The sequence below is a fragment of the Oryctolagus cuniculus genome, chromosome 8 (genome assembly GCF_964237555.1).
Source record: "Oryctolagus cuniculus chromosome 8, mOryCun1.1, whole genome shotgun sequence".
NCBI lineage: Eukaryota > Metazoa > Chordata > Mammalia > Lagomorpha > Leporidae > Oryctolagus > Oryctolagus cuniculus.
In genome coordinates, this window is record NC_091439.1 from 82,235,618 (window position 1) to 82,256,987 (window position 21,370).

At 45.0% G+C, this 21,370-nt stretch overlaps 1 protein-coding gene across 13 annotated transcripts in view; it reads left to right on the plus strand.

Annotated features, from left to right (window-relative positions):
- Window positions 1-21,370, plus strand: part of AFF1 (ALF transcription elongation factor 1) — a 194,707-nt gene that overhangs the window by 46,967 nt on the left and 126,370 nt on the right. For 3 of the 13 annotated variants that reach the window (XM_051820181.2, XM_070047917.1, XM_070047920.1), the window contains exon 1: window positions 15,522-15,675. The exons of 6 other annotated variants lie outside the window; for them this stretch is intronic. In XM_051820181.2, coding sequence (XP_051676141.2) covers window positions 15,656-15,675 — 20 coding nt within the window. In that variant the 5' untranslated portion in view covers window positions 15,522-15,655. Of the gene's footprint in view, window positions 1-14,604; window positions 14,925-15,445; window positions 15,676-15,725; window positions 16,083-21,370 lie in introns of those variants that run through there. 4 more of the 13 variants (XM_051820178.2, XM_070047918.1, XM_008267648.4 and 1 more) reach the window with 4 other exon arrangements.

Genomic DNA, 21,370 nt, shown 5'->3' on the forward strand with positions numbered 1-21,370 from the left:
GACTTGGCAGAGAGCCAGCTCTCTGTGTGGACATTCTCATTCTTCAAGAGGTGATAACTGATTAGTACCCATGTGGCAACCAGAGGCAGTAACCACCATGGAGTAATAATGACTCAGTCCCTCCTTTCTACATAACTTGAGGGAGACAACAGAGCGAGATACTCTGAGAAACCACAGGTACCTATTTAGCCATAGCCAAAGAGCTTTGGTCAGCTGATTGACATCAGAGAGATACAAGGGAAGACTAGGGCAATGGGATTCCTTTGGAGAGCCACAGGACAGAAAGGAACATAACTTCCTGAACCCTGAGGGTCCCCCAAGAACAGTTCAGACTGCCTGCAGAGAGCACCGCCCCTGAGCAACACTGCTAACCACCAGTAGTGAGTGAGGTAGAAAGGAGTCTCTTGCCAACAGTGTTCTGGGTAACTTGTTATTGCTGTCATCAAACTTTTATAAAGAAAGCCTACGGCTTAAGTATTGTATGTAGGCAGTGTGAGGCTGTCCAAATCATGCATTTCCCAGGAACTTGATTGACCTCTGAAAATAAATACATGAGTGTTGAGAAAACTGTTGGGATTAAAAAAAAAATTTGGTTTCTGTACTATTTTATCTTGGTCCCTCAGTTGTGATCCACTTATTTGAGATGGCTACAAATAAGTAACCTACATAGATGGGTTTTCAAAGAGATCATGGAAAATGCATGTTCTGAAAAAAGCTGTGCATGGATTTTGAAAGTTTTTTCCACCTTAAAAATTCTTTCAATTCTGTTTTCCATGATTTTTTTAAATTAAGGTTTATTTATTTAAAAGGCAGAGTTATAGCAAAAGGGAGAGAGAACTTGTATCCACTGATTCACTCCCCAAGTGGTGGCAATGGCCAGGATTGGGTCAGGATGAAGTAGGAGCTGGGAACTCCATTTCGGTCTCCAGGTGGGTGGCAAGGCACAAGCACTTGGGCCTTCTTTGCTGTCTTCCTAGGTGTATTAGCAAGGAGTGGGATGGGCATTGGAGCAGCCAAGACTCAACCCAGTGCCTATATGGGTTGCTGGTGTCACTGGTGGTGGCTGAACCTGTCACGCCATGACGCTAGCCCCAACATCTTTATCTTTACTCACTGGAATATGATAGCTGCTCTGATTCTAGGTATTGACTATTTCAAACCTCAAGTATCCCTAGAGAAAGTCAAGCCAACCAACTATGACAATTCATCACTACTTGCCTTTGGCAGAAGCCTTCTACCTAAGCTCAGAAGTAATGTCAAATTTGCAAGTGCGATGGTAAAACACAACTAGGTATCTGGAAAAATGATTTTCCAAAAGACTTGTAAAGTCAGGATTCCTTAACTGTTTCTGTGAGAGTCTAACAGTAGCTTCTCCAGAGAGACTGCATAGCTGAGTGATTAAGATGATGGACTCTGGAGCCAGAGTGCCACAATCCTATCTCAGTCTCACCACTAACCAGCTGCATGACTTTGAGAAAATTATCCAACTTCTCAGGCCTCATTTTCCTTATCTGTGATGCAAGGATGGTAATACTGTTCTTGGCTTCATGCTTGTGGCGCGAATTAATTGAATATGGGTGAAGCACTTACAATGGGCTCAGGCATATTGTGGGTGCTCAGTAAATTCATTTTACTAACAAAATTATTTCCAAAACCTTATCCGTCGTTGTGCTAGAGCTTTGGTATCTGACTGTTACTAAATGTCTGAAGCATGTGTACTTAGCCAACATACAATGTGTGGGAGAAAGTCATCTTTGTGTGAATTTCCAAGTGAAAGTGAAGGGGCATTTGAAGGCCTGAGGCTAAGCAGCTTTGAGAGGTGATGGTGCCTATGTTTGGCAACTGGGAACTCTGCTTCCAGCTGCCAGTTCTTGCTTAAGCAGATTCTAATTAGATTAGCAAGGGAAGTCCCCTCTGTTCTGAGAACATAGGAAATATTGTGAACCTCAAAAACAATATTGCCAGAGTCAGCACTGTGGAACCTCGGGTTAAGCTGACACCTGTAAAACTTGTGTTCCCTCTGGGCACTGGTTCAGGTGCTGGCTGCTCCACTTGTGGTCCAGCACCCTGCCGATATGCCTGGCAAAGCAGCAGAGGATGGCCCAAGTACTTGGAACCCTATGACCCATGTTAGAGACCTTGATGGGGTTCTGGGCTTCTGGCTTGAGCCTGGTACTGCCCCAACTCTTGTGGCCATTTGGGGAATGGACCAGTGAATGGAAGATGTCTGTGTCACTCCATCTCTCTCTAACTCTGCCTTTCAAATAAATAATGCTAAAAAAAATTGTCATAATATCTGTACTTTCCTTAAGTGACTCCTTAAACATAATGCTTAGAAAGGATTTAAATAGCTCAGTAGCTTACAGATCTTGACCATCAAAATGTTTAACTGGTTATTACTCAACTTTTTAAAAAAAAGATTTATTTGTTTAATTTGAGAGAGTTAGGGTGTGATACAGAGAGATTGTCCATCTGCTGGTTCACTTCCCAGATGGCCACAATGGCCAAGGCTGGGTCAGGCTGGAGCCAAGAGCCAGGAGCTTCATCTGGGTCTCCTACTTGGGTGGCAGGGGCCCAAGCACTTGGTCCATCCTCTCCTGCTTTCCCAGGGCAGTAGCAGGGAGCTGGATGGGAAGTGAAGCAGTCGGGACTTGAACTGACACCCTTGTGGGATGCTGGTGTCTTAGGAGGCAGCTTTACCTGCTGTAGCACTATGCAACCCCTAGATCCATTATATTTTCAAGATATTCACAATTTAAAAATGCAGTAGCCCTTTCTCTGATCTGGTGTTAGAAGACAAGATATTCTTTAAAAAAAAAAAACACTCTTCTATTGAGTTGCTTAGGGTCTTAGATATAATATGTGTGGAATATAATATGTGTTGATTTCATTTAGACCTTTACTGGAGATATACACACACAAAAAGTTCCCATATCTTCCTGTTCTTAAATTCTTCCTCTTATGTGTATTTAAGAAAAAGTTTGGAAGTAAATCGAAAATTTCTCACTCATAGATGACTGCAGCAAATTGTTTTTTAGAGGTCAATGTTTTAGACTAAATATGGGGAGTAATATTGGTCACTTATCTTTGAGAGTTTGTGGAATTCCGGAATGCCATGCAATTTTGTAATTCGGTGCTTCTCAGACTGTAGTGGGCCCATGAGCCACCGAGGAATTTTGTTAAGTGTCTGCTCTGATTCGGAACTCTGGGATGGCATATCTAAGTGCATTTCTAACACACAGCCGGTGTGCAGGGCAGTAGCTGCTCTGCACCCCTCAACGTGACAGCAGGGTTCTGAAGCAGAGGTTTCAAACTCGGCTGTGCACTAAGTCACTTGAAGACATTTTAAAAATACATAGCCCAGCCTCTATGAGTCAGTGGCCTAGGGTGTGGCCTGAGAGTGTCAGGATCTTATTATCTACCCAGGTGATTCTCCTGTGTATCCCAGGCTTTGCAGGGGCTCACCCCTGGCTCAGTCTAAGGGAGTCTAAGCCTGGGGGAGTCCCTGTGTGTGTCTTAAATTATTATTGTTTTGTTTTCCCCTTCTCTTTCAGGGCCCATGTTTTGAAACCATTCCTCTTCTAAACAAACCACATTAAACAAGCATTTGTTTTCTTACTTTTAGACGAATCAAACACTGCCAGTTAGACTTCCTGATCAGCATGTGCTAACTGGTGTTAGCACTGTGAGTTGGCATAAGCTCCAGAAAGGCCCAAAGCAGAGGCCTTCACACACTTTCCATGAGCAAATATGTGGTTTCCTTTGGACTTTTTGAAACGTTAAATAGCACAACGATCTTCCTTGCTTGAATTGTGGACTCAGGTAAGAGTCCATTTGATTGCATAAGGCGAGAACCCCTCAGATGGTACAGGTTTGGGGACAGCTCTCATTGGCGGACTTGCGTGCAAGAGGAAATCTTGCCAGCTGCAACTGTAGCAGAGTTCTTCACAGTTCTCTGTTTCAGTAATTATCTTTTGGCAGCATTATCTTTTGGCTGCCTTTCTGCTCAAACAAGCAAACATTCCCTTAATCCCATCCAGCCTCATGACTTGATATGCATGAAAGCTAGGAGCTTGTGGTAGGTAAAGAGTGAAGGTTACCATATCAGCAAAAGACTTGTGAGAAGAGCTGAGTTTGTTGAGATTTGAATAATGGTGTGTGGTGTCCTGAGCCAGAGAGGAGGGGAAAGGGCATTCAACAAAAGGAAAATATTCTCTTCCAAAGTCAGCAGCAGGAGGGAACTATTGGGCTGCAGGGCGGTGCCGGTAATGTGGCAGGGAGGGGCTGGAGCGAGGCTAGGGGATGATAAGGTTGTAGCATTTGGGCCAGTTTTGGAAGGAAGGGTGTTGGGTGATCCTGTAAGTTTTCTGTCTCTCCTGTAGGCAGCACAGAATGCATCATTTTCCTTTTTTGTTAAGGAAGTAACATCTGATGTGTATTTTAGGAGTTATACATTCCATATTCTGGCAGTAATGTTGAAGACTTAGTGGGGAGAAAGGGTTGGCAAGAGAAACAATCCTCAGTAAGCTGTTGAAAAAAGCCTGATGATGTATGAAGAAGATTCTGAACTAAGAGAGTGGTAGGGGGTCTAGAAATATTGGAAGACTTTATAGTTGTTTTTGATTTCAAAAGGAATGAGAAGCCTCAGCCAGGAAGTGGTATAATGCTGACTCTAAATAGAATTCAGTGAGTTAAGAATGCAGACAATGAATCCTCAATCGGTGGTTTCTAAACTTTGGTATATGGCAGAATCACCGGGATAGTTTAGTAAGTAAAACTCATTTCCAGACTCTACCAACAGAGTTTCTGATTCTGCAGGTGTGGTTTGGGACTTGAAATTTACCAAAGAGTACTGGAAAGGAGCAACAGAGACACAAAAACACATGGGAAGGGACAAGAGAAGACAAATAGCCAGTGGGTAGAACTTAAATTCAGGGGCCAGTGCTGTGTCGTGGTAGGTTAAGCCTCTACCTGCTGTGCCAGCGTCTCATATGGGAGCCGGTTCGAGTCCCAGCTGCTGCATTTCTGATCCAAGTCCTTGCTAATGGCCTGGGAAAGCAGGGGAACATGGCCCAGTTGCTTGGGCCCCTATACCCATAGATACCCGGAAGAAGGTCCTGGCTTCAGATCAGCCCAGCTCGGGAACACTGCACCATTTGGGGAGTAAACCAGTGGATAGAAGACCTCTCCCTCTCTTCTGTCTGTAACTCTGCCTCTCAAATAAATACATAAGTCCGTAAATCTTTTTTAAAAAATAAACTCAACTGCAGCAATAGTGAAAACATTTCAGTGACAAGGCAGATAACAACAGACTGTTTTTACCCAACAATCTGCTTATGATAGATCATTTTACATATGTAAAATACATACAGTTGTTGGGGAAAGGAAGAGAAAAAGATATACTCTGGAACAGTAAGCATAAGAACGTGGAGCAGGAGCCCAGTGCTTTGGCGTAGGAAGTTAAGCCTCCTGCACTGGCATCCCATATGGGTGCCAGTTTGTGTCCCAGCTGCTCCTCTTCTGAACTGGCTCTCTGCTTATGGTTGGAAAAAGCAGTGGAAGAGGGCTCAAGTGCGTGGACCCCTGCTCCCACATGGGAGACCCACAGGAAGCTCCTGGCTGCGGATTGGCCTGGCTCTGGCCGTCGTGGCCATTTAGGGAGCTAACTAGCATGAAAGACCTGTCTCTCCCTCTGTCTGTAACTCTGCATCTCAAGTAAAATTAAAAAAAGAAAAAGTGGAGTGGACAACTGCATTAGTAGGACAAATGCAGAAGCTGAAGCAGTGAACAGGGCTGCTGGAGGACAAGGGCCACCTTCTGATGACAACAGATGTCCCTGGTGATATGCAAACAAGGTTGTTTCTTTGAGAAGCAGCATTCTTGCATGGAGAAGTGGATTTGATGACCCTTCTCTCCTTCCTAGAGTTTTAAGATTTGATTGCAGTTGTTTAGTTTTTACAATAATTTTTTTTTTTAAGACAACAAAACGTGTGTGTGTATAATGCTACTATTTAGAAAATTTTAAAGTGTCCAGAAGAAAAGTTTCCTGATTCCCCCATTCCGAGGCTACTAGTAGCATTTTGCTACAGAGGCCCAGGCAGCCTTTTTTTTTTTTTTTTTTAATTGATTGATGTTGGATTTGAAAAGCGGAGTTACAGAAAGAGAGAACTGAGGGAGAGACAGAGAGAGACATGTTCTTTCTGCTGATCACTCCACAATGTCCACATGGCCAGGGCCAAGCCAGGCGAAAGCCATTAGTCAGGAGCTTCTTCAGGGTCTCCCACATGGGTGTCAGGGGCCCAGGGACCTCTGTTGCTTTCCCAGTCATTTTAGCAGGGAGCTGGATCAGAAGTGGAGCAGCTGGGAGACAGCGCTGTAGCTCAGTAAGCTAAGCCTCCACCTGTGGCACTGGCATCCCATATGAGTGCCAATTTGTGTCCTGGCTGCTCCTCTCCCAATCCAGCTCTCTGCTGTGGCCCTGGAGGGCAGTAGAGGATGGCCCAAATGCTTGGGCCCCTGCACCCATGTGGGAGACCCGGAAGGAGCCCCTGGCTCCTGGCTTTGGATCAGGCTCAGCTCTGGCCATTGCAGACATTTTGGGGAATGAACCAACAGATGCAAGTTCTCTCTCTTTATGTCTCCTGACTTCTTTCTGTAACTCTACCTCTCAAATAAATAAATAAAATCTTAAAAAAGAAGTGGAGTGGCTAAAACTCAAACTGGCACCCACATGGAATGAGAGGTCGCAAGTATTGGTTTAAACAGCTATGCTGCAACACCAGCTGCAGTCAGGTTTTTTTTTTTTTTTTAAATAAAAGTTTAAATTTTATTGGGGTGAGAGGGGAAGAGATGGTCCTCCAAATGCGCAGGAGCTGGGAACTAAGTCCATAGCTCTCAAGTAGGTAGCATGGACCCATCTACTTGAACCATCCCCAGCAGCTTCTCAAGGTACCAATTAGCAGGAAGCTGGAATCAGGAGTGGGCCCAGGAACTATCATATGGACCCATACCCCAGTCAACTTTTTAATTCACTTTTTAAATTCAATTTTGATGAAGTGGAATCCTAATAAACACATTGTAGTACATCTATTTTATTTTAAACCTTTATATTGTGAAATTTTTCTCTTGGCAATAAGTTTTTCATTTATATATATATATATATATATTTTTTTTTTTTTTGGTGAAACAAGATTTAGAAAGCAGTAGAGAAATATCTAATTGCCAGAGCCACTTCTGTTTTTTCCATTTCCCAAGAAATCTGTGCAGTGTTGGTGGCCATTACATGGGGAGGATGAGCCAGGGATGACTGATCATTAGTTTGGATGATTGGTAACCAATGCATTGGTGAGGGATCTGGCAGAAGGACTGGACTGGAGTTGGGTGCTGATCACAAAGTTCTGACTGTTGAGCCTGCAGTATTTAGGGGTCGTTGGCCAGCCTTGGCCCATTACTCAAGCCAGCTGTCTCTTTCCAACTCATCTGTTTCCTTTGCCTGTTTGTTTAAAATGGTATTTCAGGGTGTTACTCTCCAGTGGTTCTACAGCTGGGGGTGAGCCAAGCCAGGAGCTAAGAATTCCATCCAGGTCTTCCACAAGGGTGACAAGGGCCCAATGGGCCATGATCTGCTGCCTTCCCAGGCACATTAGCAGGGATCTGGGTCATAAGTTTAGAAGCTGGATCCCAAACCAGCACTGCTGTTGCGAGTGGCAGCTTAACCCCATACGCCACAATGTCAGCCCCATCACTTGCCTTTTAAAGGTATCACTACTATACACTACTTGCATGTTCTTCGTGTGTACACTCAGACTGGATTTTTTGCTATTCAAACACTTTGGGAGACCAATTATATTTTAAGGATGTTTATTGCTGACTGTTGTAGTTAAAGAAAAAACACCTAAGATATAGAACCCCTCTTGAAGCACTCTTTGAATTCTGCATTCTGCTTTTATCCCCAAGGATGGGGCTGCCTGGTAATTACTTCCCCAGGTCTTGCTGGTCACGGCCCTAGTGAGAGAGATATTGTCTCCAAGCCCTGCGCAAACCCCAGGAGTAGCCTATACTGGGTGTGATAGGTGTCTCTCAGCACCTTTGGTAATTGCATCTAGACCGGTATGAGTCATCCATTAAGGTCAACTTCCCAAGTCCTGTTTGCATCCAGGAAAGTGTTTTTGGGCAGCTGGAAAGACTAGTCTTGGAGTTGTTGGCCGGCACCATGGCTCACTTGGCTAATCCTCAGCCTGCGGCGCCGGCACACCGGGTTCTAGTCCCAGTTGGGGTGCCAGATTCTGTCCTGGTTGCCCCTCTTCCAGGCCAGCTCTCTGCTGTGGCCCAGGAGGGCAGTGGAGGATGGCCCAAGTGCTTGGGCTCTGCACCCCATGGGAGACCAGGAGGAAGCACCTGGCTCCTGGCTTCGGATCGGTGCAGCGTGCTGGGGGTGAACCACCAGAAGGAAGACCTTTCTCTCTCTCTCTCTCTCTCTCTCTCTTACTGTCTAACTCTGCCTGTCCAAACAAACAAACTAACTAGTCTTGGAGTTGTGGAGAGAGGTGTAGGGTGGAATTACACAGATTCAGTGATGATATTGTACAAGACAGCATGTAGATTGTTTCAGAGACAAACAAGAATTTCAGTGTCCCCCCCCCCCCCCCCCCCCGGATCCTGGATATGTGAGAAGAAAAAAATTGTAAAGGGAGTTGAGTTGTCTGCAAAAATAGATTAGTGTCTACAAAAGTCCACAAAGAACTTTGCAAGGAAGGGAGCCACTGATATCATAAAGGAGTCAAACTTTTGCTGGTCTAGGAAGTTTGGCTATGTCGGCAGGAGGGGGTTGTATGGGAGCTTTTAAGGAGAGGAAACTTGTGTTGCCAGGAATGGCTGGTTCTAGGTCTAGGGTTAAGTAAATTGGAGGTGTGCTCAAGATACAGAAGGATGGAGCTTGTCAAAAGACAAGGAGCCAGCCTGGCCAAGGCTGGAACAATTTGGCAATGAAATTAATCATGTGGCATTGGGTTGCAACCAGAAATTAAAAATAAATACCTATGAGACCATTCTGATATAAATAAATGATTAAATAAGTAAACAGGAGCTGGCACTCTTAGTAGGTTAAGCTTCTGCCTGCAGTGCCAGCTTTCTATATGAGTGCTGGCTGCTCCACTTCCTATCTAGCTCCCTGCTGATATGCCTGGGAGTATAGTAGAAATGGCCTGCTTCTGGTGATTTGAGACTTTCCAGTGGCAATCCTGAGTACCGCTTCTTTTGGCAAAGTGATCTTTGGAGTATCCTCATTAAGCAACATTCCATTGAAATGAACTAGCAGTTCTTCTGGAGATGTGACGTCTGTGTAACTTTTAGACCAAAAATAGCATATACAGTAGCATCCTTGAATGACAGGTATTGTGGTACAAGTGCATCCATTGAGCTCTCCTTGGGTTCTCAAAAAGAAAACAGATTTAAATAAAGATATGTTAGAATTTGCTGCCTACCTTTTAAGTTACAGTAAATTTTGAAACTAAGCGATGTATTAGATCTGTCTATGTTTTGCCAAATAAATGAGTAGATGAGAAATTATTCTGTTTTTCCTCTTGGATAAGCATGATCTGGTGAACATTTGTGGTTATATTTAAGGTGTGTTACATATAACTTGCTCTTACATGTGTGCAAGTATCTTTTATAAAGGTCATTAAAGTGGTAATAAAAAGGCACTCCTGTGATTCAAGAACCCACTTTAGATAGTAAAATAATCTGCCCCACTCACTTTGTAAAGTCACTGTTTGCCAAATTGCTTTTTTTGGTTTTAGCACACTTGGCCAATGTAGGATTAATGAATGTAAGAATTGTAGAACTGATCAGCATAGTCTCCCTACACCAGGAGACCTGTTACTGTTATATGGATGATGGGTTGCTGGCATGCAGGAGCTCTGAGAAATTCTTCACCAGTGTGGGCAATTACCAAGATAGCTCTACATTTTTCAGTGGGCAGTGGGGATTGACCAATGATTCCACTCCTTATTTGTAAAGTACATTGGGTTGGGTAGGCTCAGCCAGGGTGGTGACCTGGTGGCTACAGAGTCCTAGGTACTACCAGGGCAAGCTTCAAGAGAATTTGAACACATGACATGTTGTATGTGTGGGCCTGTACCCTAAGGATGGTGTGCTCCTAAAATAGGAAGAGAAGCCTTTTTTTCTCCAATGTCACTGCTGAACAAAACTGTGCGGCAGTTACTAGGGTGTTTCCTGACATACTTGGAAAAGAACATAAGCAATACTTCTTCACCCATATTCAGTATCCAACTCGAGAATAATTTCTCTTGTACTTCCCCAAAGTATTTTTAGATCTGTTACAAATCTAGTGTAGCCCCACTTCTGTTTCAAATTACCCCTCCTAATTAACATTACAATCCAGTTTGAGAGCCCAGGGAATCTCAGGTGTAATTCTAATCTGGTGTTTCTGCCATGTCTCTCTTTGGGTAAATATTTACTGTATTTTTTTATTTCCTCATATTTAAATAATGTCAGAAAAATTAACACAGTTCACAGGGGAAAATCTGATTTTTAATATCACACGTTACTTTTTTTTTTTTTTTTTTTTTTGACAGGCAGAGTGGACAGTGAGAGAGAGACAGAGAGAAAGGTCTTCCTTTTGCTGTTGGTTCACCCTCCAATGGCTGCCGCGGCCGGCGCACCGCGCTGATCCGAAGCCAGGAGCCAGGTGCTTCTCCTGGTTTCCCATGCGGGTGCAGGGCCCAAGCACTTGGGCCATCCTCCACTGCCCTCCCTGGCCACAGCAGAGAGCTGGACTGGAAGAGGGGCAACCGGGACAGAATCCAGTGCCCAGACTGAGACTAGAACCCGGTGTGCCGGCGCCGCAGGCGGAGGATTAGCCTAGTGAGCCGCAGTGCTGGCCACATTTTTAACCCAAGGCAAATGGAAATTTAATGGCAAATGCTATGAGAGTACATCATAAATTTGGGTAAATGCATATTATGAAAACATGTATGAGTTTCAAAAATTCTTTATTTGAAAATGAATAGCTAAACTCATTTGCCCCACAAACTTTTTAAAGTGTTCTTGTATTACAAAATCTTTTTCAGTTTACTTTTATATGTGATACCAATGTTTACAGTATAAAAGATCCCAGATGTTACAGTTTAAAAAGAGCAGGAAAAATGGGGAAAATACAGAAAAAAATTCTTGGGAGTAGACTTTTGCATACATTTATACTTTTTTTTTAGAGTATGGACACAACAAATTGATAGTTCAAGATTGTACTTATTTTTTTGAAAAGCAGAGTTATAGAGAGAAAGGGATAAGACAGAGATCTTCCACCCACTCATTCATTCCCCAAATGGCCAGGATAGTTGGGGCTGGGCCAGATGGAAGCCAGGAGCCTGAAACTCCATCCAGGTCTCACTTGTGGATGGCAGGCATCTAAGGACTTGGGCCATCTTCTGATGCTTTTCCAGGCACATTAACAGGGAGTTGGAGCTGAAGTGGGACTCCAAGCAGTACTCACCTAGGATGCCTGTGTCATGAATGGTGGCTTAACTTGCTGTGCTAGGACTCTGGCTCCTGAATTTATACTTTGTTTCATTGTGCTGTAGTGGAAGAATATGTATATCAATGGTGTTTTATTGTCTGATACATGAAAGAAAATAAGTGCTAGCCAATTATATTCTTTAAAATGATTGAAGGATTACAAACCAATACAGAATCAAAAAGCTTTTGATATTATTTTCTAAATATGCATGATCTAGATAAGTGTCTCTCAAATATAAGTAGATCACAGTGTTACCCAGAGAATTAGTTGAAAGGCATTTCCCTGGGACCTTCCCATGCAGATTCTTTGTACTTTAAGAATCTGTTTTTTTGCCGGCACCGCGGCTCAATAGGCTAATCCTCCACCTAGTGGCGCTGGCACACCAGGTTCTAGTTGGTTGGGGCGCCGGATTCTGTCCCAGTTGCCCCTCTTCCAGGCCAGCTCTCTGCTGTGGCCCGGGAAGGCAGTGGAGGATGGCCCAAGTGCTAGGGCCCTGCACCCCATGGGAGACCAGGAGAAGCACCTGGCTCCTGCCTTTGGATCAGCATGGTGCGCCGGCCATGGTGCACTGGCTGCAGCGCGCCAGCCGCGGCGGCCATTGGAGGGTGAACCAACAGCAAAAGGAAGACCTTTCTCTCTGTCTCTCTCTCACTGTCCACTCTGCCTGTCCAAAAAAAAAAAAAAAAATATGTTTTTAATACCTGCTCCCACTGATCTGTCCACATTTTGCCAGAACTAAGTGCTAAGAGGTTATATGGGAATATCTATAATGGAATAATATTACTTTGAATTACAGACATGAGTGTGGAGAGTTGAGGAGAGAGAGAGAGAGAGAGAGAGGGAAAGAGAAACCTTAACATAAAAATATGGTGAGGGTGTGGTGCTGTGGTGCAGTGGGTTAAGTCACTGCCTGCAGTGCCTGCATTCCATATGGGTGCTGGTTTGAGTCCTGACAATTCCACTTGTGTTCTGGCACCCTGCTAATGCACCTGGGAAAGTAGCAGAAGATGGCTCAAGTCCCTGGGCCCCTGCCATACACATGGTAGCTCCTGGCTTCTGCCTGGCTCACCCCATTTGCTCTAGACATTTGAGGAATGAACCAGTGGATGGAAGACCTCTCTCTCTGTCTCAGATTTGTATATAACATCCACAACCCTTTTTTTTTTTTTTTTTTAAGATGTATTTATTTGAAAGGCAGAGTTACAGAGGTCAGGAGGAGAGAGAGAGATCTTCCATCTGTTGGTTCACTCCCCAAATGGCCACAACGGTCAGAGCTGGGCTGGTCCCAGATCAGGAGCTAGGAGCTTCTTTCTGGTCTCCCATGTGGGTGCAGGAACCTATAGATGTGGACCATCTTCTGCTTTCCAAAGTCATTAACAGGGAGATGGATCAGAAGTAGAGCAGCCAGGACTTGAACTGGCACCCATGCAGGATGCCAGCACTGTAGTTGGCAGCTTTACCCACTAAGCCACAGCACTGGCCACCACAAGCATCCTTTATATCATCTCTTAGAGGACATCCAATAGTATTTCAAAGAAAATGCTGTGTAAATAGTTGTTATACCACATTGTTTAGAGAACAGTGTCTAGAAAAAAAGCTCTGTTCGGTACAGATGCAACTTTTTTCTCAATATTTTCTGAGTTTGGTTGAATCCATAGGTGAAGAATTTATGGCTTGGAAAGCTGAATGTATTTAAAATATCAGTCACTTAAGACTTCACCCCTGCATCTTAAAGTCTACATTACTAGGAAGCTAGAGTTAGGAGTCAGACATGGTGGTAAAGGTAGGCACTCTGATGTCGGTGGGGGTGTCCCGCCCATTAGGCCAAACACCTGCTCGGGTAAGAGTATCTTACCGCCTTCTTTAATATTATACCCAAACTCCACGAGTTGTAGTTTTGTAAAGGTTACTTGCATTGTGGAATCAAAAATGAATTTTATTATTTTTAACATTTGATGTATTAAAATCCATTGCACTTTTAATTGTATATTGTACCCATTTCACAATTTTGTTCCGACATACATTGGTCATTTGGAAACTTGGTAAGGAACTTGTACAGATCGTCTACTATCACACCCATCATCTTCAGTTTGATCTCGTCAGGGGAGGCTTGGTTCATTGGGCAGCTGTCAGGTTCACAGAATGCTTGAAAGCTCAGATATTTCATTGGCAGCAAATAGTGTCAGTGGTTTTCTTGAAGAAGCACTCTCCCTTTCTTCGTGTTGGAGAAAATGACTGCCAAATATACAAGGCAGAATAACCCGTTTGTGAGTTGTTCTTTCAAGTAAAAATGGTTGTCCCTGGGGAAAAAAAATAGCCAAAACTGTCCAGCTCAGCCTGCTGCTCAGTCACACTAATGTTTTCTTCTAGACAGCCTTGTACTTTGGCACAGCACAGTGCTTCCTGTGGACTGCCCGTTTCTAGCAAGTATCTAGAAGCCCCGGGCTCCAGACTTGAAAGTGGTAATTCTGACTCTCTGCTTCGTTCGTTAAGCACACATTGCAAAGGAAGCTGGCTTTTTGGCTTTTAAGCTGCTAATGTGTGGCCATGGCGACTGCTTTCATTTGCTGCCATTGCTCTGAGTATGCTGAGGCGCCAGCAGTTTCCCCACACTTGCTTTTGCACCAGAAGTGCTAATGTCAGCACAGTGAAAAGACAAATCGTGTCTTCGTGTCAAGCTAAAAATAGTTGGGACCTCTGAGAAGGTCTTGGGGACTCCCAGGAATCCCGAAGCCACCTTTTGAGAACCCCTGCTTGAAGTGCATGGGGCCACCCTCACAGCCTCGTCCCTGCAGTGTCAGAAGTCAGCGTTTCTGTAGTCCGTGACTTCGTAGTCACACGGGGTGGACTGTCCTCTTGTGAGATGGGCAGCGTCATGGGGCAGTGCTCTGGCCAGGCCTTCTTGTTAGCATTCTTCTACGGAGATTCCAGCTCCTGCTGCCTCCCCGCACCTCCCGTTCATCTGCAGGCTCGGCGTAAAGGCTTCCCCTGGTCCTCCAACTGGGATGCTGTTCCGTTTGTACTTCCCACAGGGCTTACATTGTTGGTTTGCACCCTCCGGGTTTTTTTTTTTTTTTCTTTTTTTGTCGATCCCTTTAATTACTTAAAGACCACAAGGAGTTACTGTTTCCTTTGCAATCCTCGTGATTAAGAAAAAGGCGTGGAGGGCGTTTTGTAACTGGTAGCCTCACTGTAGTGAAGTCTAAACTAAAAGCCGAGTAAAAGAAATAACGGGTTGGTTGCCCATTTCCTGATGGCAAGCCTTGGAAGGATCCGAAGTAGCGAACGCCGTTTACTGTTTACTTATGCGGTTCTGTTGCCCTCGCCTCCTCGGCGCACCCGGTGGTCAACAAATATTCACATCGGGGCTGGAGTGCCAAGCGACCGGGTACGGTTTGTTCCGGCGGTGTGTGTGTGTACACTGTTAAAACCTGGCCAGGGCGTGTTAGCCAGAAGCCCGCAGGCGGGGCGCAGCCGGGGACGCGCGGGGCTGCGTCGGCGCTCGGGTTCGGCGGCCCGGCCCGGCCCGGCCCTCTCCTCGCCCCCGGCTCCGGCCGGCCGAGTGCCCTGCCCTTTTAAGGAGGCGGGCCGTACCATCAGAACTTTCTTGACAGGGGGTATCGCGGCGACCTCGGACAACTTGGAGGGAGCCAAGAGGCGATTTCCTGGTTCTCTCGTCGTCCGCCAGAGTCGGGCTCGGGCTCCACCGGCATCGTGTGTCCGCTGGGGTTGAGCTTGGGGCCCTTGTGTCTTCCCTTTTCGGAAATCGCCCTGAGGGTCCCTACCCGCTGCAAATCCTGACTCGGCGTTCCCCGGGCTCCTCTGGAGTGGAGTCCGCTTGCAGAGGCCCCAGTGCCCGGATGTCCATCAGGATTAGCGGGAGCCAATACGGTCGGAGCCCGAGGCCGAGCGGAGGACGCCCGGGGCTCGGGAGCAGGTAGTCCCGGAGCCTCGGGGAGTCGCGCCCGGGGCCCCGCCCGGCCCCGCCCGGCCCCTCCCGGCCCCTCCCGGCCCCTCCCTGCCCCTCCCTGCCCCGGCCAATGGTGAGCGCGGCGCTGGCTGCAGGGCCCGCGGGGTGAAGGCGCTCATGGGCAGAGGACCGTGGGCTCTGCCAAGTGAATGATGGCAGCGCAGTCCAGGTAAGGCAGGCGCCGAGGCAAACTTGGTGAGCGGGTTGGTGGCGGGGGGTGGGGGGCATCGAAGGTTGCGGGGGAGGGCAGGAAGCAGCTTTGTCGCTGCGCTGTCTGCGTTCCCGGTGCGGTGGCTCGTGACCGAGTGTCAGACGGCAAACCGGAGCACGCACCACACAGGGTCTGCACCGAGCAGGCGGGCTTGGGCTCGGGCTCTAGCCAGGACCAAAGTGAGGCGTCCTCTCTCTTCCAAAAGTTAACCGTTCTCTTCCGGGAGGTGAAGTTGATTTCGCTCGTCCGCCTTTGCTTGCATTTCCACGGGGGGCTCTCTAGCCGCTGTCTCGAGCGGAATTTTCGCGAAATGCAATTCTTGTGAAGACGTCGTTCTTGTCTGAAGGTGGGCGAGCATGAGCCTGGTGAGTAAGGGAGGAAGGCTGGGAGAGATTCGCTGCTGCGGTGCACGCTTGCACGGAAAGCGGCGCGTGCTGAGTCGGCGAAGGCCGGGAATGCGCGGAGTTGGCGAGGCCGAGCGAACCAGCTGCAGCTGCGGCAGCCTCAGCCCCAGGGTCCGGGCCGTAGCGGGTGTGCTTGGTGCCAGCCGTTCAGGGCGGTTTCGCCGGAGTGAGCACTGCGGGTGGTGCTCGGCGAAGCTCAGGAGGCAGAGACTCCTGGTTTTGAAGCTGTCAGTTTTGCCGGATAGCTGTTTGGCCTCACGGATGTAAAAGAATAGGATTCTAGGAGCTGCTGATCTGATGGAGGAAAGTGATTAGGGATGTCCTAGAAGAGTAATGGATCAAAAGACGCAGGTCAGGGAAGGCTAGCTTGGGTTGGGTGAGACCGTGAAACATTTCCTTAAGAAATAGAACTTTCTAGGAAGAGCTACTCGACGGAGACGCTCCTGTGTGCTACCTGGCTTTTCTATGTAATCCTCTCAACCCGGTGGATTATGCTGTGCGTCCTTCTCACTGCTCTAAGTAAGGGGCTCTTAACCCCGGGATAAGTAGTAGGAAAACCTGGGTGAGGAACTAGCAAACAGCAGCTTTATTTTTGCCGACTTCTGACATTTAGTGTTTGTTTTAGTAGGAATGGAGACAAAAACTCTAGGACCAGTACGTGTGATGTTGTCAGAACAGAAACCACAGGTTTTCATCATCTCTAACAGTTCTTGCAGATCTTTTAAACTACCTCTAACACCCAGCACCTCTGAAATAAAGGCGCTGCTGTATCTTATTTTAATTTGGTGATAAAGAAAAAATAGCACTGTAGCATCAATTTTTGTAGCATCAGATTGTCTTTTAAATATTATAAATATCTAATTTTTCCTTTGTATTTTCTGTATTTTACATAAAGTATTTTAAAATATTCTGACAACATTGAAAACATTGTGTATTTAAAACATTATTCATCGACTCGCCATAAGGTTCTATGGCCAGAACCTTAGATTAAGATAACTTGAACTAAAAAATTATGAGATTGCCCTCTGATGGGTCAGTAATGCAGATCCAGTGCTGAGATTTGAACCCAGGTGTGAACGATTCCAATGCCCGCGCCCTCATTCTAATGATAAAAATATAGTGAGATAAAAGCTACTTAATTGGACACTGCTGTATGCCAGGCACAATGTTAAGCAGGTTTCATTGGATTACCTCTTTAACTCTTGTCTGTCACCCACACAAGCATTTTTTTATTTGCATTTGGTAGGGAAGGAAACTGAGGCCCAGGCAGGCTGCTTCTTGCCAGAGGTCACACAGGTGGAGCAAGGCTCTTCAGAGCTGTTTTGCAGCGCTTTAATGCTGAGCTGAGGAGTTCAAAGGGAGCTGCACAGCCATTTCTGCTGCAATTGCTTTGCACCAAGATGAACTAATCTGAGTTATCACTGTGGTGGTCCAACTTGCCAGCAGTTAAAATAGCAATGTACACTGCACAACTTTTGTAGATTAAAGGGGGGGGGGGCGGGGCGCGGAGCTGCACATATTCCTGATCCTCTATTCCTGCACCAGGCCTTCGGACTTGGCCTGAACCAGGAACAAAGCCAACAGGCTAGCGTTGTGTCTGCTTCTTAGCCGGCATGTTGGGAGTATTTCTCATGTTGTAAATGTCCACTTCGCCCAGTTATGCAAGGATGTGTTCATGCTCCTTCAGAACTTAAGCTTTGTGTGGAGAAGATTCAAGATACTTTTGGATTTCAGGAACACCCCAAAATTGGGCCAATTTGCTCTGAGTAATGCTTAGAGAAACGGGAACTTACTTGTGTTTTAACATCTTGGCCATTTGCCACACACATTATTTAGACAATTTAGATTGTTGGACTCATTGGGCTTACAAATTCATAGCTCAGTGCTTAATCATAGCAGATTCTTATGCATTGTTAATTTGATTTCTTTTTAGTAGCAGAGGTAGAAGGGAACTTACATGAAATTGAATTGTGCGGAGTGATAGAAATTCCAAGACCAACCAACAGCACTTTTCTCTCATTACTTGGCATTGCTATGATGTAATGTCATTCTTGATTTTGTATTGATGAATGATATATGAGTAATTTTTCATGTGAGTAGGCAAGTGTAGTCTGTGCTGTTCTCTATAATCAGCTCCATAAGGCTAGATAATTGTTTCTCCCTCTTCTTAAGTATCTTCCACATAAACTAGAAGCAGTATGAATGACAGAGGGATTAGCTAAGTATTTCTTGTGAGATTTTGTAAGTTGGGGTTATTTGTTCTTGTACCTGATTTCAGAGTTTCAAAGTAGGAAATTAGTTTTGTTTTTGTAGTTGATTTCACAATGTGAATTGTCTGACTTTTAAAGGGATCAATATTTTGAAAACAGTATTGGTTTTTTGGGTTCTCAGAGTTGAGAAGATACAGTCACTCGGAAAGGCAGCATCAGTTGCAGCAGCAGTGTGCCATGCCTAGGATCTGAGATGAGTGTGTGCTTTTTTTGGAACCCCAAGCATAGTCCATACATTGAATCTACTTCCTTGTGGGAATTGTAACAAACTTGCTTCCTTTAATGTGAAATGGTTACTGATGATGACCCAGCAGTTCTAGTCCCTGCTGCTTTGTCTCCCCTTCACTGTAACTCTGCATTATAAATAAATGTTAAAAATTTTGTCACTTTGATTATGATCTATTCCTTTAAAAAAAATGGGCATTCCTTCTTTTTGAGAAGTAAGCTGTTTTTTCCTATTCAGATGAGCTTGCTTTATACTGAAGAGTGATGCTGATGGATAGAATAAAAAGAAAGGAGGGCTTTGTTTGGGTCCCCGTCTGCCAGCCCCCTCACTGAAGGAGTCCCCAGTGCCCTGTAAAGGAATACATGCATACCTTCAGCTACCATCAGGGATTAACCAGTTTTTAAAAGCATCTTGTGCTACCTGAGAAGACTTGGCCCAGCCTGGCCCTGGTGGGGGCGGGGTATTGGTGGGACTGAGGGAGGTTGAACTTGCTTTTTGGTAGAGTTACAACTGGTGGCAGAGAACCCTTCTCCCCCACCCCACCCCAGGCCACCCCCCAAAAAAGCAATTATAGACAAACTGCAAAAGGACGTTAGCCTTGGTTCATTCTCCTACAGTTTTTACTTTGCAGTTTGATTAACGTTAATGTTAATGAGGTTTTAAAAAAATCAATAAAGAAGCAAAGTCAGATTGTTCCCAAGATTAATATGGAACTGGATTTTGGTGGATCTCTGACTGAGGAGGGGAAGTTTTCCATTATAAAAAAGAGTGCTCTTAAACTGATACAGAACCAACTTTGCACAACTCTGTGCACCCACCTCTGATTTATGAGCTACTGATGACCTTGGAAGAAAAATTCTTGAATTCTAAGCAGTGCAGCTTAAATATGAGCCAATATGAAAGAAGAAAGCTGCAGTATTTTGTAATTTGCAGCTCAAGGAAGAGATTGGGAGAGGGAAATAATTTAATGCAGTATTTTGACCACTGAATGTCCTCATTTTTTCCCTTATGACACCCATGTAAACAGTGTCCTTGACAGAAGAGAAACACAAACAGGTCTCCTAAGTGATTTCTTTCTTGTTCTTCCTGAGAGCCCAGCTGAGCCTCCTGACTCACAGTCTGGAGCGTCTTCCATGATAAAGAATGAAGGAGCAATGAGTCATTTTTCTTTTTGAGTCATCTGGTTTATGGTTTGGCAAAATTCACACAAGTTATCTCCAGAGATTCTATACCATGCCAGGAGAACATAGTCAATAGCTAGACTTATATTCTTTTGAAAAGATAATTTATATATTCAAGAATGAAAAATACCATCTTGATCCTGGATGATAGAGAAATCTGTCACCTTGGTCCTGTTCATTTACTTATTTTGAGCATCCAGATCCATGTTCCTATTACATAATGGCTATTAAACAGGAATTGTAAAGCGGATTGCCTTCACTGCTCCTTTGAGGTGTAACATAGGACTAGATTCCTTCTAATTATATTAGTGTAGCTCTCTATTGGGAAACGCTTCCATTTCTTTTCCAATTTGGACAAGTAAACATTTTAATTCTGTATTAGAGATAGAGTGGAAGTGTAGTTTGCATCTATAGGACAGAGCCTCTGGGATGCGTTTCTTGTAGAAATATAAACATGTTGTGGGCTTGGCTGTTCTGTTCTGGTTCAGTTATATTCTGCTGATACTCATGGTGAGTGCATAACTTATTCCCAAGTTAAATGATTACCTATCATTTTCTACCCCTTTTACATGTATACTTAAGTGAGCAAAATTTGGACGGTAGCTGAAATGGTATTTTAAATTCTTTGTGTTGTTAATTCTGTTTGCCCAAAATACAAAAGGTAGAATGCACAGTGTGGTCCTCAAATATACTGCATGACATTTAGAGTTAAACCTCAGGAGAAAAATAAGATATAGCCTTGGGGGCTAATGCCCTGGGGAACCAAAAGTAAAGATTAACTTGCAGAGCAGTCAGGTGCTGACTTTATGTGTCTGTAGGCAGTGATCAGTGTTGGGAATTCTTCCTCTGCAAACTCCTCCCTTTTCCTGTCTGTCCATAGTGAGTTAACACTTAAGTTGATGGTCATAGAAGCAGCAGCCTTGCTCTGCTTAGGATCTCTTGTTTTCTGGCTTTGGTTAATTGGTTCTTTCGGGTTTCTTTGGTTTTTTATTTTATTTGAAAGAGTATTCGAAATCTATCTTCTGTCCCCCCTTCCTCAAATGCCCACAACGTACAGGGCGAAGCCAAGCTGAAACCAGAAGTCCAACACTTAATCCAAGTCTCCTGCATGGGTGGCAGAGACCCAATTACTTGACCCATGACCTGCTGCCTTTCAGAGTGCACATTAGCAGGAAGCTGGAATTGGGAGCCTACTCAAGACTGCAACCAGGGCACTCCAATATGGGATGCAGGTATTCTAAGTGATGTCTTAACTGCTGGGTCCAGTGCCCACCCCTGTTGACTTTGTTTTTCAATTTGGCCATATTAAACTCTTATTAAATTCTTAAGTCAGTCATTTGGTGTCAGGTTGAATGGATTATAAGGAAATTCTGATGGTGGCATTGTCTTATGTTGACACATAAATTGTGGCACTGGGTATTGTATTTTCTTTTTTTTTTTTTTTAATTATTTACTTAGGTCAGAGTTACAGAAAGATACCTTTTATCTGTGGGACTGTTCCCCAAGTGACTGAAAAAGCCACAGCCAGTCCAGGCTGAAGCCAGGAGTCTGGAATTGCATCCGGGTCTCCTA